Source organism: Neopelma chrysocephalum, unplaced genomic scaffold (genome assembly GCF_003984885.1).
Source record: "Neopelma chrysocephalum unplaced genomic scaffold, ASM398488v2 Primary Assembly neopelma1_168, whole genome shotgun sequence".
In the NCBI taxonomy this organism is placed as follows: Eukaryota; Metazoa; Chordata; class Aves; order Passeriformes; family Pipridae; genus Neopelma; species Neopelma chrysocephalum.
Window position 1 is genome coordinate 23,532 of NW_020897830.1, and position 26,741 is coordinate 50,272.

General features: G+C 49.3%; 1 protein-coding gene across 1 annotated transcript in view; it reads right to left on the minus strand.

Moving 5' to 3' along the window:
* Positions 1–307: 307 nt before the first annotated feature.
* The window catches only part of GART (phosphoribosylglycinamide formyltransferase, phosphoribosylglycinamide synthetase, phosphoribosylaminoimidazole synthetase), a 30,037-nt gene continuing 3,603 nt past the window's right edge, over positions 308–26,741 (minus strand). Inside the window, exons 3-22 of the mRNA XM_027701819.1 lie at positions 23,729–23,824; positions 22,953–23,127; positions 22,228–22,339; positions 20,976–21,044; positions 19,671–19,796; positions 19,036–19,123; positions 18,566–18,651; positions 17,819–17,987; positions 16,927–17,158; positions 13,751–13,845; positions 12,795–12,904; positions 11,990–12,188; positions 10,152–10,400; positions 9,687–9,839; positions 8,221–8,424; positions 7,839–7,970; positions 7,140–7,270; positions 5,392–5,533; positions 2,800–2,915; positions 308–1,592 (exon numbers count right to left, since the gene is read on the minus strand). Of these exons, the coding sequence (XP_027557620.1) occupies positions 1,410–1,592; positions 2,800–2,915; positions 5,392–5,533; positions 7,140–7,270; positions 7,839–7,970; positions 8,221–8,424; positions 9,687–9,839; positions 10,152–10,400; positions 11,990–12,188; positions 12,795–12,904; positions 13,751–13,845; positions 16,927–17,158; positions 17,819–17,987; positions 18,566–18,651; positions 19,036–19,123; positions 19,671–19,796; positions 20,976–21,044; positions 22,228–22,339; positions 22,953–23,127; positions 23,729–23,824 (2,867 nt within the window). The 3' untranslated portion in view covers positions 308–1,409. The remainder of the gene's footprint in view (positions 1,593–2,799; positions 2,916–5,391; positions 5,534–7,139; positions 7,271–7,838; positions 7,971–8,220; positions 8,425–9,686; positions 9,840–10,151; positions 10,401–11,989; positions 12,189–12,794; positions 12,905–13,750; positions 13,846–16,926; positions 17,159–17,818; positions 17,988–18,565; positions 18,652–19,035; positions 19,124–19,670; positions 19,797–20,975; positions 21,045–22,227; positions 22,340–22,952; positions 23,128–23,728; positions 23,825–26,741) is intronic.

Consider the following 26,741-nt stretch of genomic DNA (forward strand, 5'->3'; position numbering starts at 1 on the left):
GATGGATTGGGGGGTGATGCAGTGGGGTGCTGGATTTGGAGCCTCTGTGTGTCCTGCCTTTCTGGCAGTGACCCAACTGCTCTGGTCAATAATGTGATGCTCATTTACTGTGGTATTTATTCACTGCACGGGCAGTGATTTCACCCCTCCAAGCCTCTGTTTCTCCTGACTCCCCTGCCTGGAGCAGGACTGAGGCCGTGTGACCTCCCCTGCCCTGCTTCCAAGAACATCCCCTTTCCCAAGCTCCTCCAGCTCCCTGGTAAAGGAATTCCAAGGAAATATTTTTAGATTGATTTTTTTTTTTTACCTTATTAGACTTTATTTCAAATCCAAAGGAGATTATGCCAACATGGAAGTACCATCAGGACATGAGAGCCCAGAATAAAATCAGCTTTCTCTGTGTTAAGGGGGAGCTCTAAAGCACATCCTCAGCTCCCTCTCCTTTGTGGGAGGGAAGCCTGATTCCTTTAGTGAGCACATTAAAATGGTTCCATAACGGTACTAAAATATTAAAAGAAACCCACAGGTGTTGAGCTGCACAAAAACCCGGATTGTTTTCCAATGTTCACAGTCTCTGGGTGTCCATCAGTGCCACTCCAGGTGGAAACACTGCTCCAGGAATAAAGGCACTTCAGAATTCCCGAGGGATGTCTCACAAGCCAAGGACAAGTTTTGTGTCAGGTCTTTCTGCTCATTTTAAAAACCCAGAAACGCAACTGTTTTGGTGCTGGACGAATCTCTGAGGGGAATTCCTGGGCTTTCAGGTGGGAATGTTGAGGGAAAACGGGCAGCAGACACTGAATCCCATTGGCATCTGACTGACAGCAGGTTCAGTGCTTGGAATTCCAGGATATATCAAAGAACTGGGCCAGACAAGATCTACCACCATCAAACCAGAAACTGGATGGTAAAAAATCCAACAGTTTTGGTGTTTTGGGAGGCCGGTTTTCCTTGCTTTGCCTGAGGTTTTTACGAGTGAAAGTTTCTGCCTTTCTCTTCCGTTGTACTTTTCCCCCCAGACACTTCCCAGGAGAACCCAGGAGAGGCCCTGTCCCAGCCTGGGGCTCTGCAGGAGCAGCTCTGCTGTCCCCATTCAGTCCCAGAGGGGCTCAGCTCCCTCTGGAACCACCGGGGTGGGTTTGCTTTGTTAGGAAAGTGACCGACACCGAAATGTTGGCCAAGGAAGTGATTAAAATTAGGAAGCACCAGAGCCATTGCTGCACCTCCTGGGAACAGCCTCAACATTCCCGTTTGTGGCTTTCTCTGGATTTTATTTGAATCTTTACCCCTGTGGGACCATGAGGTGAGTGAAGGGAACACTGTCCGTGCTGTGGGTCTGTGACCCGGCTGGGTCAGCCGGGGCCCCCCAGCTGTCCCATCCCAGGACATCCATGGACGTGCTGCTGCTCCTACTTCCAGTAGATCTTCCCAGCCTCCCCCACCCTCACAGCCCCGCTGGCCACGAGCTGCAGGGCAGCAGGGAAGGCCCTGTGCTCCGCCTCCTTCACCCGCTCCGACAGCGTCTGCTCCGTGTCGCCCACCTTGACCGGCACCGCCTCCTGGAAAATGATGGCTCCGGCATCCACCTCCTCCTGCGGGAACAGCAGCCACGGCGTTGGGGAGGGAAGGGCCTGCCTGGGGGACAGGGACACGCCTGGCTGGCTCAGGGATCTGTGTCACTGTGTCACTGTGCTGGGACACGGGTGGGGCTGAGGGCAGGAGGGCACAGAAGGTGCTGGAGCCGATTTTGGCCCGGGAAGGGTTCAAGGGAAAGCAGGAGGGAGCAGAACTCCAGGGAGCAAACCCTGTGCTCCTGAACACACCAAAAGCTCTGTTAACCAGGGACACGAGGGGCTGGACTGGGCAGGACGATGGCATTTCAATCCAGGGGGGGAATGAGCCAGGCCCTGGCATGGAGCTGGGACAGGGATCCAGCCATTCCCTGGGGAAGATCCCTGCGGGTCAGGGATTGTTCCTCAGGGCACTGCCACACACAGAAACCCCGGGGCAGGGCCCAGAGGAAGGGAGGCACTTTTCCCTTCTAGCTGGAAAAATAATTTCTGCCTCTTTTTCCAAGAGAAAGGAAAAATCCCGAGGAGAGATTCCAGCAGCAGTGGAAGGGGGAGCAGGAGGAGGGGAGCAGAGTTCCCTAAACCCCGAGCTGAACAGGGTGGAACAAAGGCTCCCCAGCCTGATCAAAACGTGTCTCTGAAGCTGAGACACCTCTGAGGTTGGTTTGATGAAGTTCTGACCAACAGAAAGTGTCACTCCTTAAAAAAAAAAAAAAATCCCAGCTTCTCCTGACATTTCCAGTGGGTTTTTTGGGGGTTTATTTTTGGGGAGTTTTTTTTGTGGTGTTTTGGTTTTTGTTTGTGACATTTGTTTGTTTGAGGGTTTTGTTTGTTATAGTTTTTCCTTTTTTTTGAAGGCAACAACCCAGGCAGGTTGTAGGATAAACTCCAAGCAGTTGGGGCCGTGTTCAATAAAGATTTTGGCTTAGCCAAGGCCTTACATGAATTAGTCTCCCCACTCCAAAGGGTGGAAGGGAGCAGTGGGAGGGTCAGGGAAGAAGTTCCCTCAGGGAAAGCTTAAACTCCCAGCCAGACTCTTCAGTTTGCTGTCCCTGCAGAAGGGGCTGGAAATGAAGCACTGCCCTGATCTCTGTTATACAGAGACAGACTGTTCTGAGTGCACAAAGGAGGGAAGGGGGTCAGACTCGAGGGTTTGGGGTGTTCCAGGCAGGCTCTGGGGTGGGCACTGGAAGGGTGCTGGGGCACAGGGGGAAGGGGAGGGACTCACAGCCACGAAGTGCACAGTGCAGCCGGTGACGCGCACGCCCGCCTGCAGCACCAGCCGGTGCGCGTGGGCCCCCTTGAAGGACGGCAGCAGGGACGGGTGGATGTTCAGGATCTTCCCTGCAAAAGGACAAGGGAGGTTACTGGCCCTCAGCACTGATCAGGGTGTGCAAAGCCCCAAGTTTGCAAAGCCCCACAACCAACAGAGGCATCCAATCACTCGGGAATAGGGTTTTTCACCGGTTTTGGTGGCACTGGCACCCAACACCCAAAGTGTTCCAGGGTCTCGCTGGTTCCCAAATACCAGTGGCTGAGGGACATTTCTCCAGGGATTAATAATGATTAATCAGGATCTTGTTCTCCTTTGATCCCAGGATCCCTGAGGATCCCAGCCCACGGATCCCCCCTGTGCCCCATCCCCACCTTGTCCCCCAGCCCAGAGCACTGAGTGCCACGGCCAGGCCTTCCTGGGACACCTCCAGGGCTGGGCACTCCAAACCTCCCTGGGCAGCCCCTGCCAAGGCCTCACCACCCTTTCCAGCAGGAAATTCCTCCTCCTGGCCAACCTGAGCCTCCCCTGGCACAGCTGGAGGCCGTTCCCTCTCCTCCTGTCCCTTGTTCCCTGGGAGCAGAGCCCAACCCCCTCCAGCTCCAACATCTTTCTCCCAACCTGGGGCAGTTCCAAACCACACCAGAGACCCCTCAGGACAAGGCAACACTTCTTCAGTCTGGACTTTTCCTCCACACCTGTTTTGGCTTAATGAAACCCAGGAGCTCCTCCATACAGGAGCCCTTCTCTCTGCCCTTCCCAAAGGCACCTCTGTCTGCCACTGCTTTCCCTGGGGATCCCAAAATGGATAATGGGACCTCCAAGGACCGACCAGGTGGTGATGACCCCAGGAGCCCCCACCTTCCCCAGCCCTGAGAGGGGGAAGAATTTCCAGCCTTAATGACTCTGGGATTGTGGGAGGGAGAGGGGCAGCCTGTGGCCTCACCAGCGGGAGGAAACCTTTCCTTCTGGCAGCCTTCCCCTGTTCTGCTCCTGCTGTGTCTGTGACAGCTCCTCCTGCCTGTTGTGGCCCAGAGTGAAGCCCAGACAAAATCCCTTTCAAAGCAGCAGGATCTGCTTAAAATTGGTAACCAAACTGGGTTACCTGCTGCTGGAGCCAAAAACCATCAGGGGCAGTGGCTGAAAACCCCACTCTGCACTTGTGCCTCAGTTTCCCATCAGAAGCTGCTCCAAAGGAATGTTCCCGTCTGCTTGAGTTTGTTTTAATCTGTCCTGTCTGAGAACATTCATCACTAACACTGTCAAGCTGTTAAGAGAGAGTTTCACAACTCCCTTCACGCTCTGTGTCCTTGTGACTGAGAGAGAAAGAAAAAAGGAGCAGCTTTTACCAGAGCTCCATTTGGTGCTGGACATTCAAAAAACGAGTTTAACCACCCTGTGCTGGGAAGGTCTTTCCTTTTGCTCTCAGTTTTACCTGTACAGCAAACCCTGCCTGTGCAGGGTGACCATCAGAGCTCTGTCCCTAAATCAGAAGGGACCAAACCCTTTATTTGCACGAGATTCTGCACTTGAGAAAGTTCTTTTCCATCCTCCACACAGACTCTCCACTCCAGACACATCTGTTGAGTGAGGGGTTCTCTCTCCTAATCCCAGCTGCCCACGGGCATTGACACCTTCTGGGCTGTGAATGGACAAACAAAACCCCAGGAATGGCCCCAGGAACACCTGCTTTGCTCCACTGCTTTCAAAGAGAGGTTTGAAAAGCAGTTCAGGTGTGAAGTGTCCCAGACACACCCAGGGGAACACAAAAGTCACAAAAGCTGCCAGGTCCAGGTGCCCAGGCTGGGGCTGCTCTGAGCAGGAGCTGCTGGAACAACCCCGAGCCCAAAGCAGAGCAAAGAGCAGCAGCTCTGTGTGTTCAGGGCTCCCTGGAGGGAACAGAGACAGAGAAGAGGAAGGGGACACCCAGGGGTGGGAGGGCAGCCCATGGAGCTGTTCCAGCCTCTCAAAGACCTGGAAAACTGTAGAAGAGGAGCAGAGTGGAGACACTGTGAACATTCTGGCTAAACAAGAGTTGATCTGCCACCACTCATGGCCTCAGGCAGCTCCTGAGGTGTCTGGCCAGGTTCTGTTATCCCAAACTGCAGTGCTGCCCAACTTGGTGGGTTTACACAGATCCAAAGCAGCTCCTCTGTCAGGAAGGAATTCCCAGGAGCTGGAGGATCACCTCTCCCCAGCCAACACCTGCCCTGCACCTCATGTCTGCAGAGCTCTAAAGTCTTCACAGCCTTCTTTTAAATATTTTCTAATAAATCAAGGACTACAAGACCCCTCCTTGCCCTTGGCCTCCTTAAACCCCTGCACAAAGGAGAGAGGGAAGGGGGGAAACTCTGCCTTTCCTCTCACCCTTTTCCTTACAAGATGGAAGAGTCTCATTTCATGGGATCACAGCAGGGTTTGGGTTGGGAGGGGACCCCGGAGATCACCCAGGACTAACCCGCTCCGTTCTCTACATTTTTTGCACCGTGTTTTTCCTGATGATAAAGTGCTGCTGTTTAAATGCCCCCAGCCCCCAGCTGTGCTCACCTTCCCACTTCTTGACGAAGGGGCCCGAGAGTATCCTCATGAACCCTGCCAGGCAGATGAGCTCCACAGAGAACTCCTGCAGCACTTTGTCCACGGCGCAGTCGAAGTCGTTGCGGCTGGGGAAGGCCGTGTGCTCGATCACCTGCAACCAGACACAGGGACGTGGGCACGGGCAGCTCCAGCAGCAGCAACAGCTCCTGGATGCACAAACATTCCCTCTTTGCTCCCAGCCACAGGAGGGACTCTCAGAAGGAAGAGGAGCTTGGCATGTGCAGGCCCAGGGCAGCGGCCCCAGAGCTCCTCAGAGCTCAGCCCATCCGAGGCCTCTGGAGGTTTTAAGCAGTTGAACCCTGGCAAAAATGGTACCACAAAACCTTGGGAAATAGGCCAATCCCAAACTCCTAAAGCAGCCCCCAGTGCAGAACCAGGGAATCACAGAGTCCTGGCAGGGACTGTACAGCTGGTTTGGGTTGGGAGGGGCCTCAAAGTCCACCCAGTGCCACCCCCTGCCATGGGCAGGGACACCTTCCACCAGCCCAGGGTGCTCCAAGCCCCGTCCAACCTGGCCTTGGACACTTCCAGGGATCCAGGGGCAGCCACAGCTTCTCTGGGCAACCTGGGCCAGGGCCTCCCCACCCTCCCAGCCAGGAATTCCTTCCCAATATCCCATCTCTCCCTGCCCTCTGGCAGTGGGAAGCCATTCCCTGTGTCCTGTCCCTCCATCCCTTGTCCCCAGTCCCTCTCCAGCTCTCCTGGAGCCCCTTCAGGCCCTGGAAGGGACTCTCAGGTCTCCCTGGGGCCTTCCCTTCTCCAGGTGAACACCCCCAGCTCCCCCAGCCCGAGTTCTGTGTTTTCCATCCAGGATATATCCCCTAATTTAGGCAGGAAGAAGGGAGTACCAACTAACTGAAAGCACCCTGTCTCTTAAATAAAAGTCCCTGTGAATCCCCACCAGAGTCACCAGAACTGCTCAGGTGACCATCAGCTCCCCCAAACTCCAACTTTTTTCCTCAGAAAAACCTGAGGGTTGGAACTGGATGAGCTTTAAGTTCCAACCCAAAGCAGTCTGTGACTCTGTGGTTCCATGTTTGCTCCTCCCCTGCACTCCATGGACATCTTTCACTTGTGACTTTTGTGTCCTCCCAGACAAGAGCCAGATCCCAAAGTTAAGAGCAAAGTTAAAGCTATTAGCAAATTATTAAAGTTAACAGCAAAGCTTTGGGCCCCAATTTCCCAGTGAAAAAGGACTGGAAAATGCTTCTAAGTCAGAAGAGGATCATTTCAGATCTGTAATAGGAGAGACAAGGCAGCCCTGGATCCATGGACACCAAGGGAATGAATCCTGGGGAGCCTGAAGTCAGTGGAAGGTCCCACTGAGTGTGACCTCTCTATTTTATTCAATTGAACCACCATGTTATTTTAAAGCTAACTCAGATAAAACAGGATGTTCCTTTAGTGTCAGTGCACTAAAGTTAAATAAATGGCAAAGTTTAAGCTGTGGCTGTGAAGGTTTTGTGCTGGTTTAGTATAAAAGTGCTCCCCAAAGCACCAGGATTGCTGGCAGAGCAGGAGAAAAGGAGGCACTTTGTTTCCCATGTTAGTTTGCCCAAGGGCACAAATTCCTGACAGACCAAGAGAGAAAAGCCAAGGCTCCCTGTCCAACCACCTCTTCTCCCAGAAAACTCACAGCACCCTCCTGCTGGAGTCAGAGTTAGTGGGGGCTGCTTTTCCAAGAGGGAAATGCTCACCCTGGTAGGGATCCCAGCTCTCTCAGCTTTCCTCAGCCCCTCCACCCCGGGCTTGTTGGACACCACCAGGACGATCTGAGCGAAACTGGAGCTTTTCTTGGTGCTGTTGATCAGGGCTTCCAGGTTTGTGCCTGGGGGGAAAGAATTCATGGATGTCGAGTCTCTCCCGGAGAACAAACCCAGTGAGCAGCTGGGAGAGGTTTTAAATAAGCAGCAACGTGGGGGAGACCAAAGGAAACAGCTCTGATGTAACATTAATCCTGCTTTAATTGATCTCACTGAGCTTGACTGGGACAGCTGAAGGCTCCAGGGCCTTTCCTGGCAACTGCACTTGGAAAAGGGAATTGATAGCACTGGAATGATGGTCTGAGTAAGTGGGAATACTGGAAACACATATGGCAGGAAGAAATCCTGCTCTATCTGTGAAAGGATGGTGCTGTTCCATAGGGCAGCCCAGGGGGTGTTTGGGTCTGGACACGGGCAGGGATTTGGGGATACCTGAGCACAGATGCAATTCATGGTTTGCAGCAGAGGTTAAAAATCCTCCTGTTTGTGACTGAAATTCATCCAAGGGCAGAATCTCTCCTGCCTGCCAGAAGCCTCTCAGAGTGTCCAGGGAGAGCTCCATGGGCTTGGAACCCCAGCTGAATTCCTGCTCACCAGTCTGGTTCACACGGGGGTAAAGAGTGTGATCCTCACCTGTTCCAGAGATCAGGACAGCCACCTTCACCTTGCCTGCCTGCATCCTGCCCTGGAGGTGGCTCTGCACAGTCAGGGACCTGTTGGCCTGCAAGGCTCGCTGCAGGTTATGGACTTTCACGCTGTCAGAGCCTGAGCAAGGACAAGGAAACACCCAAAACCAACAAAACAACGTGTAAATACAGGGAGAAACAGAAAGAGGAGGAAAGTACCTGTGAAAGAGATTAATGGAGTGAAATGTCATTTAATACCCCGAGAAAAAAGTCATGGAGGTGCCAATGAGGAGATTTTCAGCTGATCCCCGAGAAGACTCCCCTCCCAGGGGGGGAATTCAGCTCTGCTTTTTTTTTTTATTTTTCCAAGGAAGAAAAAGTTCAATAACCTTTTTGCAGGGGGACAACCTTCCCAATGAGCCAGGCTGCCTCGTGCCTCTGGACATCCTGCAGGACCTGCTGAGCCATCTCCTTCTGCACCACCAGCACGGCCCCGACCCCGCAGTTGAAGGTCCGGGCCATCTCCTCCTCTGACAGGTTCCCTTCCTTGTGGAGCCAGCTGAAGATTTCAGGGATCTTCCAGGTAAGAGCATCTGGAGGGAATTGGAAATACAAACCAAGAGTGGAAATCACTGCCAATGGACAAACAGTAAAATTACCGGGGTACGAAGAGGTAAAATCTGTGACAAGAGTCTCCCTCTGCCCTCAGTTCCACCGGGGTGAGGACGATTTCCAGCAGCACAAAAATGCTACTGGACGAGGCCCTGGGAAGGAACTCCAAGGACAGGAAGTTTGTTTCTTTTCATGTTCTCTTGAAAATGGTTCTATCTCATTTCTAGAGAATCATGGAATGGTTTGGGTTGGAAGGACCTTAAAGCCCATCCAGTGCCACCCCCTGCCGTGGGCAGGGACACCTTCCACCAGCCCAGGTTACTCCAACCTGGCCTTGGACACTTCCAGGGATCCAGGGGCAGCCACAGCTTCTCTGGGCAACCTGGGCCAGGGCCTCCCCACCCTCCCAGCCAGGAATTCCTTCCCAATATCCCATCTATCCCTGCTCTCTGGCAGTGGGAAGCCATTCCCCGTTGTCCTGTCCCTCTATCCCTTGTCCCCAGTCCCTCTCCAGCTCTCCTGGAGCCCCTTTAGGCCCTGGAAGGGGCTCTTAAGTCTCCCTGGAGCCTTCTCTTCTCCAGGTGAGCACCCCCAGCTCTCCCAGAGCAGAGGTGTGAATACACATACACATATACATTATATATATATATACACAGATCTATATTAGTGTCACTGGGGACAAGTGACAGAATGATTTACTCGCAGTTCTGAAGTTCAAACCTCAATCTCAGCTCCCTTATTTTACTCTCCAACCCCCAGAACTCTCACAACCTACAGTGAGTCATTTCCCTTTCCACACCGCAGCTTCTCCATCAGGGAAACCCCCTTTCCAGCACACCTGAGCAGATGGTGGGGAGGGTGAATTATGTTGAACAGCAGCAGATGTATCTGAGCTCAGAACCCCCCCTGAATGCCAGCTGAGTATCATTTACACCTCATGAGTATCATTTAATTAGCAATAACTTCGTGGGTGATTGCAAATGGCAGCAGCTCACTTGGGATTGCTTTTAGGGTTGTTTTCTTTTTGCAAGCATCCTAAAAAATCCAATCCCAAGCACCACCAGGGGAAGGGACTTCAATGGGGAGCAGCCTTTACACTGCAGAGTTCTGCCTGGCCCTGCTTCAGGTCCAAGGCCAAACTCAGTCATTTCCAGACAGGTCTGTCCAGCCCCTAAGTGTGCACAGGCTCCCACATAACCCACAGCAACAGCAGGACCTGCCCACAGCTCTCTTGTCCCCTCACCTAAAACGACACCGCAGGAGTCTGGGAGCACTCTGGGAATGTTTTCCAGCAGTCCCCCTCCAGTGATGTGGGCAAAGGCCTTCACGTGGCCCGAGCGCAGCACGGGCAGCAGGGTCTTGCTGTAGAGTTTGGTTGGGGTCAACAAGAGCTCTCCTGGAAGAGGAGGAAAAAAAAGACCAGTTACAGCACAGAAAGAAAGGCTAATCACCATAAAATGGGGGAAATTAGTGCCCATTGTGCTACAGAGGCACACCCAGTGTTCTGCCTTTCTTAGCTCACAAGTAGCTATTTATCCCCCTCCCTTCATTTATTTCCTGCACACGTGACTCACAGGAGACAAAAAGAAGATGAAAACACCTTAAAGATGGAACATGTTTTTTCTGGTGCCTTTGAAAAGCTGCAAAAGCAAAGGCACAGCCCAAACAGTCGTGTGAAGTGTTGGGAAGCTCAGGTTCCAAGCAGTACCTAAAGTCTGGTCCCCGGAGGCACCAACGGGAGAGGAGAAGTCCAGGGAGGACTTTTCCACGATCTTCCTGACGAGGCTGTAGCCGTTGCTGTGGACCCCAGAGGATGCCACCCCGATGACCACGTCCCCATCCGAGATCCTGTCCAGCTGGGGCAGCATCTGCCCCCTCTCCACGGCCCCCACGGCGAAGCCGGCCAGGTCGTACTCGCCGGGCGGGTACATCCCCGGCATCTCGGCCGTCTCTCCTCCTGGGGAGCCACAGAACACACAGGCAGGTGTTGAAAAGCCACAGGATTGCAATTTCCCCAAGTTTCCCCAAGTTTCAAGCTCACAGAACTAGTTTTTTTAATTGCAGAATCCCAGAATCCCAGACTGGTCTTGGGGTTCACCTTGTCCCACCTTCCACTGGAGAGGTTGCTCCAAGCCCTGCCCAACACTTAAATCCATATTTAATGAAGTTTGTGCACATCCAGGCAGGAGAGGAGCCCTCAGCCCCTCGCTGGGATGAGCTCAGGGTTGTTCAGCTGAATATTCAGCTGCTGCAAAAATGCCTTTGCAGTTTGAAAGTCTCCAGTTGGGAATCCAACCTTGCCAGTGCAGCGACTCCATCCCAGGATCTCACACAGCAGGGCCTGTGCTGCCCCATGAATGGGCTGGTTGTGTCTGATAAATGGAGAGAACACCTTAAAACAAACATGAGGTTGACCAAGAGTTCATGCAGCAAAAAAAGTAAACCAGGGCATAAAGAGCCTCCTGTTCAAAGCTGGTGAAAGGCCCCAAAACAACACATTCCCACTGAGAAAGGACTGTGTTCCCAACTTTCTTAAGGAATTGGAAAAAAAGACAGAATTACCTAAAGACATTTGAACTGTCATTTTTTGCCTCAAAGGTCTTTTTTGAAACATCATGGTCATTCTACATGTCTGATTTTATAAAAAAAGAAGGAAAAGCAAAAATCTTCACGAGGAAACAGAACTCTCTGGGTTTCACTGCTTTAAAATTGAACCCTGTTTTGAAGTCCTTTCAATAAGAATTATACAAAAGAATGTGGGTTTTGCTGACCTAGAAATACTTTCTTTGAGTTGAGCAGTGGTAAGGGTGTATTTTTAAGGATTCCAGAAGGGAAATATTGTCTTGTGTTGGTGGCTAACCAGATCACTGCACAGCAGAGCACACACAGAACTTGGCAGTAAAATACTTTATGTACTTGTATTCTAGGGCTGAAAAGGAAAACATCTAAATGTGAGTCTTAACACTTTGGAATATGTTCATCTTGGGGAAATCATCTTGGGTGGAAGCTGATCAGAGGGATGGAGCAGCTCTGCTGGGAGGAAAGGCTGGGGGAGCTGGGGGTGTTCACCTGGAGAAGAGAAGGCTCCAGAAGGACCTCAGAGCCCCTTCCAGGGCCTAAAGGGTCTCCAGGAGAGCTGGAGAGGGACTGGGGACAAGGGATGGAGGGACAGGACAATGGGGAATGGCTTCCCACTGCCAGAGGGCAGGGTTAGATGGGATATTGGGAAGGATTTCTGGCTGGGAGGGTGGGGAGGCCCTGGCCCAGGTTGCCCAGAGAAGCTGTGGCTGCCCCTGGATCCCTGGAAGTGTCCAAGGCCAGGTTGGATGGGATTGGAGCAACCTGGGCTAGTGGAAGGTGTCCCTGCCCGTGGCAGGGGGTGGCACTGGATGGTTTTTAAGGTCCCTCCCAACCCAAACCTTCTGGGATTCTTTTCTTTTTACCCCTCTAAGATTCTTCAAGAGAGCAGGAAAACGACCCCATTAAAATCAACTCTAAAGATCCTGCATAAGCTTTTCCACACCCTCCAGAGGAGGCTGTTCCTACCCAGCAGAGCACAGCCAGCCTTCTTGCAGGCATCAGCAACCCCTGCAATGACCCCCTGAGCCACGTCCACGTCCAGTTTGCCGCAGGCGAAGTAGTCGAGGAAGAAGAGGGGCTCCGCTCCCTGGGCCAGGATGTCGTTGACACACATGGCCACCAGGTCCTGCCCGATGGTGTCGTGCTTGTGACACTCCTGTGCAATCTGCAAAACACACCCAGAACCTCAGGGGTGGGCTGGGAACCTCAGACACCAGCGGGAGGCTGGGCCCAAAGCACCGACAGCCTCGGATCCCACCGGCCCCGGATCCCACCGGCCCCGGATCCCACCCCCCTCCAGGGGCTGCTGGAGGAGCAGCTCCATCTGCCACCATCCCTGGGGGCTCTCCCAGCTCTCTTCAGGAATTATTCCTGTCTCCACTGGCAATTCCAACAGACACTTAGCAGGGGGCAGAGCTGGAAGGGGTTTCCTGGCAACGGTTCGAACACAACCCGACCGTGGGATTAAATGTTTTTCCCCCGTGAGTGATTTTTGGAGGGTGGATGTTCTGCCTTCATGAGACACAGCTCCTGATTTCATGATTAATATTTAAACCCCACTTATTTTAGGCATCATATCAACTTCTGGCTATTTACAGGCCAGAAGTGAGATGTGTGTTCAATTCTTCTGCCTGAAAAAGGGCAATTTCAGTTTTCATCCCTTTTTTTTAGAAAGACAAATAGGTATTTTTACCAGACAACCCATGTTTTCCGTTAAAACATTTTCCCTTCTGTGCTATTTTTCCTTCCTTTACATGGATTTTCACCTTACCTTGAGTTTTGTGCCGACCCCATCGGTTCCAGACACCAAGATGGGATCTCTGTAACCAGCTGCTTTCAAGTCGAAGAGCCCAGCAAAGCCCCCGAGTTCTGCATTGCAGCCTGTCAGGAAACAGGAGCAAAGAGCCCAGTTTTACTCCCAGGGGCTTCTCCAGGATCTCCAACACAAATTCTCTCCAACAGTTGTCAACACAACTTTGCTTTGTCACCAGGAAACTTTTCCCTGGCATTTAGAGCCTCTTCCCAGAGGCACAGGAGCTCCTAATCTGCTTGGGTTGGCTTTGTCTCTAATTCATCATTAACTTAAGCCCAAAAAATCCCAGACTTGGTGATGGAACAGTCACCAATTACTGTGACTGACACAATTCACCCTTGCACTGAGGGTTTTTCTGAAAATTAGAGGAGGAATTGTGGCAACAGACTGTTACTGGTTGTACTGGTGTGTGCATCTCTGTTTTTCTCTCTGTGTATATCTGACTTTATCAGAAGGTTCTCAGCTAATCTGAAGTAAAAGGGCTTTTTAATGCAATTTTTTATAATTTAAATCTATCCAAAGAATTACAAGGACTTGCTAGAGCAAAAAAGGCACAAATTGATGCTGTTTTAACCAGGCAAAAGATGTGTCTTCCACATCTGTCTCAGGAATTGTAACCTTTCTACACATTCATCCCCCCAAATTAAATAGTTCACTTTGCAAGAAATAACAAACCCAGCAGGAAATGGTGGGTTTTTGCTTGCATTTGTCCTGTGCTCTCTAACACCCCTGGCATTCAGTAGTTTAGAGTCATTTGGGGATGAAAACCTGTCTGCCTGGAGGAAATCACAGGCATTTGCTTCCCACTGATATCTGTTGTGTCACCTGGGAACACCCAGAACATACCAACAGGAGATTTAGATCCAGAGATAACCCTCATTCCATGGCACAGGAGCAGAAGGTCCATGTCTTACCTGACCTGGACGTGGCTGCAGCCAAGGGCTTGATCTTCTGAACCAAAGTGTTCCCTGCTGCAATGTCCACCCCACTGTTCTTGTAAGTCAGGCCTCTGGAAAAACGGGAAAAGAGGTTATGGAATTGATTGGTGAATCCCAAACATCTGTTTCCAAACATCTGTTTCCAAACATTATTTGACTGGTGAATCTCAAACATCTGTTTCCAAACAGGATTCCCTTGTTCCCATCACTAAGGGATCCCCCTCTGGAATGCCATCCTGCCCTCCCACCCCACTGTTCTCCCAGCTGCACAGTGACTCTGTTCCCATGAACTGATCTCCAAGGACTCATTCCAGGCTCAGCAGCTCAAGGCTGAGTCTTTCTGCTGTTTGGAACCTGACCTGGGCACAGGGATTACTGCACCAAAGAAACAAAGCACGGAGGGTTTGCACCACAGACACCCTGCCAGAAGCAGGGCTTGAATATTCCAGAGTTCAAAGTGGCATCAGGATCATCCAGTGAAACCCCAGGACAAAACCAACAACAGAAAACCCCAACAACAAGGTAAAAGAGGCAGAAATAAATCAATGACCTCGATACCTGCAGAGTTTTACAGCTGCAGCTGAAGGGTGGCCTCTCCTTCCCACCTGGGAGGATCCCACCACAAAACCAGCCCTCTTCACCTAAATGGACTTTCTATTAAACAATATATTTTAAATTTAGTTAAAAAAGACCCAAGTTCTAAGGTGGATTTTAGGACTCTAGAAAGGAATGTCAGGAAGCTCCAGGTGGGGTTTATGTACAAAGAAGTGTTTGTGTCCCCTGTGTCCCCACAACTCACTGGGGACACGAGGCACCACCTGCTATTTCCAGCAGGACCTTTTTGTTCTGGAGCCAAAGATTTTAATGACCTTTAACTCCCAGCAAACACATCTCACTCCAGTTAAGCAGCTGTTATTCCCATGCTGGCAGTGGCAGGAACCAGCTGCATCCCTATTTTAGGTCCAGCCCTACTTTCTCTCTCTTATTGGTGGGATCCAGACTGAAGTTTAAATTCTAAGGGTGAAACACACTCTTGATTAACAAGGACAATACAACCAAACAACTGAAACTCATTTCAAATCGACTCAGCTGAACAAAAAGATACAGTTAATCCCCAAAACCCATCACAGGAACCAGGCTGAGAATTCAGGAAATATTAAAAACCAGTAAGAGACAGACACAAATGTTTAAATTGCATAAAACGGAGTAAATATTTTTGCATTCTATTAAATCTTATTTTAAAATGTGGGAATTTTTTTCAGTGTCTAGGACACTGTTTCTCCTGTGAAGATCATTGCTGTAATATCTGGCACTGACCAAGACAGACTAAAATCCCAGAATAACTGGCCCAAGAGTGGTGCTACCAGGAAAATACCAAGGTGTCTGCACTGCTGCCACATCCCTGTCGAGAGAAAAACAATTATCACAAGCAGCTGTTCAGGCTGTGAGTGAGACCCAAGGAAATACTGGCCTGCAACAACTAGAGAGCAAAGTCAGGCCCTCTCATGATAAACACCAGATTTTCACCCTGTTTTTAAAAGTATTTTAAATTTTTAGATTTTTGGTTTTTTGTATCTACTTTGGTCCTTTAAATGAATCCCTAATTATTCAGATCTTCTGAAATACTGAGTAAATGTTCTGGCTGTTTTCCTGAAGTGAAATGCCTTGGGATGAATCCTCCTGGTAAGTCCCCAATGTTCCAGGCCAACCTTTCTCCCTCCTTCCCTGTGGGCAGCAAATCCAAGGGGGACTGGGCTTGGAGCAACCTGAGCTGGTGGAAGGAGTCCCTGCCCATGGCAGGGGTGGAACTGGATGATCCCCAAGGTCCCTTCCAAGCCAAACCAGTCTGGGACTGTGGGATTGACACATTCCTGACTGTTGTGCCAGTTCAGGGGCAGAGCCTGGGGCAGAGCCCAGGGCACCGAGACAGGCACGGACTGCAAAGGGCTCCCAGGAGGCTCCTTGATGAGCCAGGGATCCTCCCAGCCAGGCATTCCAGGCAGGAAACTTGCTGGCTGTGGCCCATGAACCCAGTGCTGCAGGGAACTGCTCATTAAAAGCCTCCTCTTGCCTCACACACTGACCTCATTATTTACTCCTACAAACACAGATCCCAGCTCCACGGGGCCACCTCCATTTCTCAAGGGATGCAGAGCACTTGGGAGAGAAAGAAAACTAAATACCAACACCCTCGTTCATTCAGGAAGTTTATTGATCACCATTTTACAGAATCCTAACAGGACCCACTGTCAGCACCCACGGAACTCACTGATGTGCCCCCAGGCTACAAAACAACCCATCAGCAAAAGGGGTGTTTGGAGCTAACTGGAGACAGGCAGAGCTGCTTCATGTCAGGGGAAAAGGAGCCTAAAAACCTGCAAGAAGCTTTCAGTGACATGAGAGAGACAAGAGGACTCACTGCTATAAACAAAAACCCCGCACCCACATGATCTCCAGACTGCTCAAACTAAACACTGTGAAAATTAGAGGAATAAGGATGAAAAGGAATGATAAATCCTACCATGTTGCTGGCCAGCTATTCCAGTAAAATGTGTATCCCAACAAGGTGGAGGTTTCAAGATAACTTTAACCCTTTCTAAAAACTCTAAAATGAACCAATAGATCAGCTCAAACTTTGTTCATATTTAGAATCCTGGAATATCCTGACTGGGAAGGGACCCACAAGGATCATCCAGTCCAACCCCTGGCCCTGAACAGGACACCCCAACAATCCCACCCTGTCTCTTGGGGCTGTGGCCACATTTCCTGATACTAATATTAACATTAGGCTTCTAGACAATACAAATCCAGAGCAGAAGCTGTGACTTCAGGCCCAAGAACCTGAAGTTCACCTTCCCCAGAACAGGTCTAACAGCCAGGAGCAGCACAAATGATTCCTGTGTGGTTTAACTGATTAGTTTAATTCCACTGCGGTTTAATCGATATTTGGGAATAAGAACAAGGAAGGGAGTCATCCAAAAGCCTGTTCCTCCCTGGCTGGTCTTGCTGAGGTTGAGTACAAGGACAGTGGTTAAAACCTGCCAAGAGTGACATGGAATCACTCCTGCCAAGAGCGACTAATGCAGACCAGGGGTGCTATCTGCGTGTCAAGCAGGGGTGTTATTTCCACTGGAAGCATTGGGAATATCTACCTGGATTGCCTGAGGAAAGCTATGGCCCGAGCACCAATGTCCTTCCTGTAGATGGCCCCCTGGAAGTGGATGGAGGCCACCCCCTTGTTGGCCTGCTGCAGGGCCGTGGGCAGGTCATCCCCCAGGGCGGTGACGGTCAGCACGCGGCCCCCGCTGGTCACCACCCGGCCGTCCCGCAGGGCTGTGCCAGCGTGGAACACCTCCAGCCCCAGCTGCTGTGCCCGGGCCAGCCCTGCCAGGGGTGGGGAGAGAGAAGAAAGGGAGAGAAAGCTGTTGGTTAGAACGTGCTCAGTGAACAGACACTCAGAAAGCACAGAGCCAGCGGGAGCGCGCTGGGAAACGGGAACGCGTTTGGAAAAACTGCACTCGCAGGACAGACGAGTCTGTGTCAGGGGAGGGGAACTGAGTCTGCTCATGTGTCAGGGGAGGGGAATTCACTGACACACCTCATCCAATGTGTGATTCCAGCTGGGCTTTATGCCCCAGTGCCACACAGAGCACAAACAGCAGCAGCAGTGCAGGGATCAGTGAGCAGAACCCCTTGACTGCAGCAGGTATTAAATAATACTGTGCCAATGTTAAATAATGTTAAGTAACACAGTGCCACTGTTAAATAATGTTAAATAACACTGTGCCACTGTTAAATAATGTTAAGTAACACCGTGCCAATGTTAAATGTTAAATAATGTTAAATAACACCGTGCCAATGTTAAATGAACATGGAGAATTGAAAATACAACAGAACAAACCGAGAGGGGTGAAAATTCAGCTGGTTCTTGCTGCCCCACAACCCCGGTTTGGATGAATCTCAGCTCCAGGGATTCACCTTCACCCAGCAAGAGGGAGAAGAGGAGAGGAAGGAGCCCTCTGTGGTTTCTCCTGCTGCACTCACCTGTGATTTCCAAGCCCTTGGGATATGCCCCCGGGTAGCCCTGGCTGGCCATGACCACGGTCACAGCAGCACTGCCCTCCAGCCACACGGGCAGGGAGCTGGAGAGCCTCTTGTTGACAACTGCCTGCATGACCTCGTACAAATCACTCTTCAGCAGGGGCAGAATTACCTGCAGAAACACAGAGCAGAGAGTCAAACCAAGCATTGCTCTGTTTGCTTCCCTGGCCTTTCAAAAGACACTAATGCAGCTGTAAAAATAACATTAAGTATTTCACACATAGTGCCTGTAATCTGGGTACCCTTAGAAATACCCTTCCTTGAAGGTAATTTCTATGGGTAAAACAAGAGAACTGTTATATCTGGAGGGGAAAAGAACCCTATTTATCCTGGAGAACAGAAATTAAGAGAGTTTTTTCCACTTTTGAACTGGGAGTGGGGAAAAGAAGTGTTGGCTTCTTTAATAAATTAAAAAAAAAACCCAACTCCATTCCAGAAAAGACAGGGAAGTGCTGAATTCCACTCCAGCTGGCCCCTGGGAAGCCCAGATTTGAGTCCAGCCTGATGAAATCTTCTCTGGAATGGACCAATTTCCGAACAGATCTTCTGCCCCGAATAAGTAACCCAAATATTTTAAGTCTTGGTGCAATTAGCTAATTATTCACCCAAAAGTTGGTTAACAACAGTGGTAGATGGTCACAGATTTTTCTCCCCTAATGCCAAACTGTATCTACCCCCAGAATAACTCACCTGACACTCTGGGTCACCAAATCTGCAGTTAAACTCCAGAACTTTAGGCCCATCTTTGGTGAGCATTAATCCAGCATAAAGCACACCTACGACAGAAAATGGTGTGAAAAACTCCCCCAGCAACTGCCCAGCTCATTTGTTTTGAGTCTGTTGATAACAGGGTTTAGAAAGATGTCCCCCTGTGCTCACTGAACTTGAGAAATGGAACAATAAATCAGGCAGAAACAGTTGTGGTCACAGTTTTGCTGTTCCTGGCTGTTCTTCCTCACTTGACAATTATCCCCCATTCATGAAATGACATCAATTGATTTCCATGGACTCTGAATCAAGCCAGAGACACCAAACCCAGCTGCCAAATAAATCAAAGCTATCTCCCTTAACTTCCAGGCTGAGTTAGGCCTACAAAGAGGAAAAAGCAAAATAGAAGGTCTTTCTCCTTATGATTAAAAATCCCAGACTTCTGTACATACCCAAATAGGGGACACCTTCTTTCCTCATGCCATCAACAGTCTTCTGAAGCACAGTATCTCTGATTTGCTGCAGCAAATCTTTAGAAATCTAATAAAACAGGACAAGAAAACAGAGTTTGTGAAAAGGGAGGGCACGATTTGGTGTTTTTAAGACCTGAGCAGAACGCTTGGATGGTCCCCTGCTCACTCCAAGACATTTCATCCAATGGAAAATTAATAATTCTTTTCCCTCTATTTTTGCAGACAGAAGTTCCTTGTCAAACAGGCACCAAACTGCCTCAAGGCACAGCAGAAATTCATCCTCAGCTTTGTCTGGCACAGGGTAAAAGTGTGGCTTTGAAGCACTTGGTTCTAACAAAACACTTCAAAACACTTCAAAACCCAGGCTGGAGAAACACCACTTCCACCTTTAAAATTCAAAGGAACTCGGTAGAAATATCCTCCTCTACAGGGAAATTTAATAAGTGATGGATTTGACTTGGCCTTGTCTGTTTTAGGCAGCTCTTTCCATCCATAGGAGCCCATTCCCTCCCGTTCATCCTGGTGGAGCTAAACATTCCCACGTGCTTTCAATAGTTGTAGTGAAACATCTCCTCCCCCATCCCTTTTTCCCTTCCCCACCATCCCATTTTTACCTGAGGAGCTGGGCAATAAGCTCCCATCCCTCCTGTGTTGGGGCCCTCATCCCCATCCTTCAACCTCTTGTGATCCTGGGCCGGCGGCATCGGAGCAACGGTGACGCCGTCGGTGAAACACAAGCACTGGGAAACATGGGAAGGGTTAAAATTCCAACCTGTGGCTACAGCTGAGGGGGACACAGTTAAAATTCCAGCCCTTGGCTACAGCTGAGGGGGACACAGTGTGACTGCAGCTGATCTGCAGAGGGACACTGAGGAGCAGAAACTCTGCCCCCCTCGCCAACCAAACGATGGGATTCTAAATTCCCCCCGTTTCGTACGACCTTCCTCCAGAAATCACCTTTAATAAAACAGGTAAAAACTACACCACCAGTGGCTGCACTGAAAAGAAACACTCAAAAGTTTAAAAGAAATTAAAAAATTAAAATACAGCCCGGTGGAAATTACTTCTTCCCTCCCCTCCCTCCCCCTGCCCCGGAAGGAAGGCATTCCATTGCTTCCAAGACTTCCTTTTCCTCACTGAGAAAGCTATTTGCTTGTGAATTATTTATAAATTATTTATATAACAGTTGCTTTTCTCCTCAATATCTTCATAATTACAAGCCTGCTGGCAGCTTCTGCGACTGGCTGATGTTGCTCACTGAAGCTGGGTAATGTTGTTCACTGCCTGGGCTAATGTGAACAGCACTGAAACCCATTTTATAATGCTAATTATAAAATTGGTAAATCAAGCAAGGATTCTGCTAATCAAAAAGAAAAAAAAGCTAAAATATGAATATATTAAAAAATACATGATTTGTGGGAGGTGAATTATCTTGCTGGGCAAGGAAAGCAGTACATTTTCTTCACTGTTGTCAGTCAGCACGGAAAAAACCCAACCACACACTGGATTTTGTTTTGTTGTGTTGTATTAAGTAAGTCTGCTGGGTATTCCAAGTTCTAGTTTTTAAATGAAGGGGCTGAATCAGCTTAAAATGAAGGAAAAGTTCCCTCTACCTCTGCAGAGTAAATCAACACTGTCAAAACAAGGATTGATTTTTTTCCATGTGGCAACAGCTGTTTGAGTTATTCTTATTTAATGTGATTTATTTTGACAGACCAGAGGGAGTTTGGTTCTTAGCGCAGCTGTCTTTAATTAATACCACTTTATTTATACCAGGTAACTGGTTTTAACTGAAACAATGATTTTTTTTATTTACTAAAGAATAAATTTCTCCCCTTTGCAGGTGGAGTTAGTCCTACAGTGTGTCCCAGGTAGTTCAGAGCAGGTGGAATCAAGGTGTTACAGTGAGATGCACTTACAGAAATCTCCTCTCCTTCAAGAAGCTCTTCAACAACAACGGTTTCCCCAGCTGTGCCAAAACTCTTATCCTACAGGAAAACAAAATCTCTTTACTTCTGTTTCACTTGTTTGAAACTACTGAAAATGGAACAAGAAATAAATACTTTTAATACAGCAATAAAAACGCAGCACAGGTTTGAGACTCTGAATCCCTTCTCCCCCCAGCAGTGGGAAATTCCTTGTTCCTCTTTTCTGATTATTCTTAAATAAATGCAGGTTTTCTTACTGAGTATTTCTAAAGGGCAGGGGATATTTATGATTCCTGAGCAATTCCACAAGCTGAATTTTGCCCCCATGTCACTGAGACCAACAGAAACGACTGTTGAGTCTCCCACCTGAAGTTCTACTTGACAGGAAAGTGCAGTTTTATACAATACATGGGAAGGGAGAGATTTTCATATCCCAGGGCAATGTCTGAACACTGACTGCATGTTCTGGGTAATTAAGAAATTAAGAACAACCAGCCCACACTGACAAGGTAATTTTGGGGTCTGTAAGACTCCCTAACACAGTTTTTTTGTACACGACATGGGGGCACATGTTAAGACATTTATTGTCCAATAACCATTCACCCCCCAAAATGGGACTGCAGAGCCCATGTTGAAATACAGGTCTGTCAGATCCCATCTTCCTGTGGATCAGCAGAGCTCCAGGGAATTTTAGATTGCTCCTCTGCTGACACCAGCTGAGGGCCTGACCTGGCAGCCTCAGCTCTGTGCTCCTCACTGGTCTGATAAAATCACTCAATTTTGCCTCAATTCTAATTTTGATGCTCCAAATATATTTGTAGAATATCCTACCTCACTGTACACTTCACTTGGAATAATTCCACTAGAATTTTACTGTACATTCAAGTGCTGTGTGATGAGTCCTAAAGCTAATGGTGCTTGTAAAGATCCTCCTCAATGCCAGAGCTCCTGTTCCTGCTTGGCTGCAGCAGCCTTAGATGGTATAATAAAAAAAGGAAATGCATGTACAAATAAGTGAAATCAGGGTGGGTTTTCATGAAGAATGGTTTTATTTGAGCCTACAGGAAGTATGTCTCCAGCAATAAATATAACAGAGCTTCATAGCTGTCCAAATAATGGGTGGAAGGTTTGATGTCTTACAGCCAAGCTCCTGCCACACAGAAATAAGGAACATCTTTGAGGCTCTGAGAGGGTTCCCAGCCTGGTTTGTGTACCCAGGTGAGTGTGTGACATCCCTGCTCACCTGCATGATTTCAGTGACAGCTTTGCAGGCCTCTGCCTTGGTTGAGGCCACGATGACTCCTTTGCCAGCTGCCAGGCCACTGGCTTTCACCACCAGAGCAGGGAAGTTTGCACTGCAGAGGCACAGGACAGACATTCAACACTAAACAACCTTTGCAAAGACAATTTCAGCATTTCAAGAGTTGAGAGATCAAAAGGTCAGAACACTTCTGTGTTTTCACAGCAACCTTACTGAGTAACACACAAATCAAACCAGGCTCCTCCTGCTCTGCCTGCAAAGGGTTTGTGCTTCTTTGCCCCACCACTGAATTCCATGAGTGTTCATTCCTGCTTTCCATGCAATAATTCACTCCTGTATCATCTGGGGTTGTACCCTGATGAGGAGACCATCAGTTGCTGAGTAAGTCTCCAAATATATTCCTGGAGAAGAGGCCAAGAACCAGAACAGATGGTTCTCAGGCTGCTCGCTGGGTCTCCACAGCAGGAGTTTGAAAAGAAATAAAACCTGTCCTACATTCTCCTGTAAACTGAACACTGAACTGTAATTTCACTTTGGAGCAGTAAGTAAGAACCATTTCTATCACCTGCTGCACTTTGACAGTGGGAGGTGATCCTTTAAAACCTTTCCAGATGTTCCATGGCAAAGGTATCGATACATCAGCAATCATTTGAGTGGGTTTGGATATCCAGCAAATAAAAACATGCCTCCAATGGCCAGAGCTGTACCTGTTGATAAAGCTGCAGGCTGCCTGGGGGTCAGTGAAGGCTTTCCACCTCGCTGTTGGGATGCCATGGCGGTCAAAGAAGGCCTTGGAAAAGCTCTTGCTGGACTCCAGCTGAGCTGCCTTTGCTGTGGGGCCAAAACACCTGATCCCAGCTGCTGTCAGGTCATCCACAACCCCTGCAAACACAACACAAACCATGGTGTGAACCTCCAGATGATTTGCGGCCAAGAGCACAGGAGCACTGACTCCTGGGAACAAGGATGTCAGGAATAATAAGTCACACACATCTCTGCAGTGCCTGTTTTCCCAGCTGGGCCCTGGGTGCATTCCTCCCTGGAATCAGGAGCCTGTGACTCCTGAGGCTCCCAGGATTTGGGAAGAGGTGACAATCCCCCTTTGGTTTATTGGATCTTTTAGTTCAAAAGCCAACATTAGGCTTTTGTGAAGGTGCCAATGATTGCACAGGTAAAAGGTTTAAACAGAAAAATTACCAGTGCATTTATATTTATTTTTTTTCACCAAGACTCAAACGATAATTATCTCAAAACATGAAAACTCCACAGGAAAACCAAACCTGCTTTTATTACTAACACAATACCCTTCAGAAATTCATTTTCACCTCAGCACAACCCCGAGTTTCAGGGAAGGTGTCCCAGAGGATCTGTTTCCATTCCCACTGGAGACACTCGGACAGTGCTGAGTGATGACAGACGAGGACTAAAATTTCCCTTTCTTCCTAAAAGCTCAAGGCTGTGATTTTTTGCTTGTTTCTCTTACCAGCAGCAAGAGGGACCTCTGGACCAACCACCACCAGCCTGATGTCTTGATCTCTGCAGAACTGGGCGAGGGCAGCGTGATCACTGACTGGAACAGCTGGTGGAGACACAAAGGGGGGTGAGATCCCATCAGAAGTGTTGGTCAGCACTGACTTTAACCAGAATATCATCTTTTTTTCAGCCAGTCTCCTCCCTCTGTAGAGTCACCATGAAGCTTTACAGATGTAAGACCAGGTTGGACGGGGCTTGGAGCAACCTGGGCTGGTGGAAGGTGTCCCTGCCCATGGCAGGGGGTGGCATTGGATGGGCTTTGAGGTCCCTTCCATCCCAAACCACTCCATGATTCTATGATCTTAGGATGTTCGTGCCAGTAGGGTGTGGGGAATAAAGCAAGTGGCTGGTGGTGGAATTCCAACTCATCTATTTTCTTTTTTTCCTTCTTTTTGTAGTGCTGCACTAAACCCACCTCACTGAGACCAAGGGGAATCACAACATTTTTTTGGTACATTAAGCTGAACTTAATTAAGGAGGAGCAGTGCTGTCATTGTGGCCAAGGGGATGTGGGCTCAGGTGGCTACAACCATCACCTTTCCACAAACAAACATTCCATGTGACGACACTTGGACTGCCCCAAACTGTGCAAACAGAAGGAGAGGCTGCCCCAAAGACAACAATGACAAGGCTCCTGATAAAAACGTTACGCAAAGGCCCCGCAATCCCCCTGATTTATCTCAGATAAACAAAGCCAAGGTCTGAGAGGAGGAACCCTGAGAGCCAAAGGAGGGTGAGCCCAGTGTGGATTGGCTGCTGGGGCTGGGAGGAGACAACACAACAGGGCACCACGTTGGCAAAGGGGGCACAGAATCCCACAGTCATCCAGGCTGGCAGAGCCCTCCAGGATCACCCAGTCCCACCCCAGCACCACCACAGTCACCCTGAATCCATGTCCCCAAGGGCCACATCCAGACACCTCTGGGACACTCCCGGAGACAGGGACTCCACCACCTCCCTGGGACACTTATTCCAAGGCCTGACCACTCCTGCAGGGAAAATTTGTCTCTAATCTCTGATCTGAACCTTCCCTGGGGCAATTTAAGGCCATTTCCTCTCCTCCTTTCCCTGGCCAGCAGACTGGCAAACACAGCAGGAGCTGATGGGCTCCCCTGGCCAGTTCCTGGGAGGTGATGAGAGAGAGAGGAGAGGAGAGGACAGTCAGTGCCCACTGTGCTTCCGCCATCCTGGATGGATGAATCCACACAAACATGGAATCCCACACTGGGTTGGGTTGGAAGGGACCTCAAAGCCCATCCAGTGCCACCCCTGCCATGGGCAGGGACACCTTCCACCAGCCCAGGTTGCTCCAAGCCCCGTCCAACCTGGCCTTGGACACTTCCAGGGATCCAGGGGCAGCCACAGCTTCTCTGGGCAACCTGGGCCAGGGCCTCCCCACCCTCCCAGCCAGGAATTCCTTCCCAATATCCCATCTATTCCTACCCTCTGGCAGTTTGAAGCCATTCCCTGTGTCCTGTCCCTCCATCCTTTGTCCAAGGTCCCTCTCCAAGCAGGGAAAGGAAGAGCCTGGAATTCACCCCCAACTATCTTGCTGCAGGTCTGATCTACCCCTGACACGAAGAGTGAATGGGGCCCAAGATTTCCAGGATGTGGAAATGTCCTTCCAACACCCAGGAAGGGACAAATCATGGTGTTTTTCCTCAGGATGCTGAGTGAAAGGGGGCATTTTTGTAGCTTAAAACAACAGCTGAACCTTCTCTGCAACCAGACAGAAGGACCCTGGACCAAGGTTTGCAAAGCTCCAGCTTAGAGATAAGACCACAAGTCCCCCTGGGAGGTAAAATGTGACAGAAGGAGGTGTCAGGATGGTGGAGTCCATTCACAGACACACATATTTCTATCTCTGCATCCACCAAGCCATTCTAGATGCTTCTGGCACCAAAACTGCCCTGATAATTCAATCTAAATCAAATATAAACCTATATTTAGTCAACCTAAATCCCTCTATTATCAGAAACGATTTCAGGCTCAGATTAATCATGACAACTTTTATTTTTGACCTGGATACTGGCTAGGTTTTAAAGATTTAAGCTTATTTATAATTTTAAGCTCACTTTTTTTACATTTCATTAATCACCCAGGACCCAGAGTTGCAATGCTAATTAAAGGCAATTTCAGGAACCACAAAGGGAGGAAGAACTTTCAGAGCAAAGTGCTGATTATCCCAAAAAATGCCCGGCCCCCAGGGCAGGAGTTTCCCAGCCACTGCTGCCCACACCAGCTAACAGGGCTCATGTGCTTCTGGGAAACTGTTGCCCATTTTCCCCCCCCGAGCTAAAATCCAGTGACAGCACTGGAATTCCTGAGCAGGTGAGACAAATTGTTCCTTAAAATCCTCAAATTCTAGATTCTTCCTGGCTGGCTGAATTTCCCTCCCAAAGTACAGGTGGTCTCATAGTCCAGGATTAAAGGATTTTATTACCCACGGGGGATTTCGTGGGCCTGGCTCGAGCTCCACCACCTTCCACTCTTGGTGCAATGTTTTTTATGGAATAACAAGGTGAGAGAGGAGCACAGAGCTTTTAAAATGACACAGCTTGCAAAAAAATGCTGGAATTGCCATTCCACAGGCCAGGCACACTGGCACCGGCTCCATTTAGCACCAGGGGAAAGGTTTTTGTTTGACTTTCTGGTCTTGTCAGGCTCTTCCTTGGGCCCTCCCCTCAAAGGCCAAACAGAGCAAAGAACTACTTATGATACTGGAATTAGACAGAGAAATTGAGGACAAAGTTCTTTACAAAGCCTATAACGAAGCATTCCAATGGAATTCCATACCACAGTCACCTGCTGGACAAGAACCTGACAGGACTCATTTTCCACAGGAGATAACTGCCCAAAAAGCTGCTCCCAGAAAACCAGGAATGCAGCAATGGATGTGTGTGATCCATGCTCACTTGCATCCTGTGTTAACCTGAATTCCACACCTCACCACATGTTCTGAA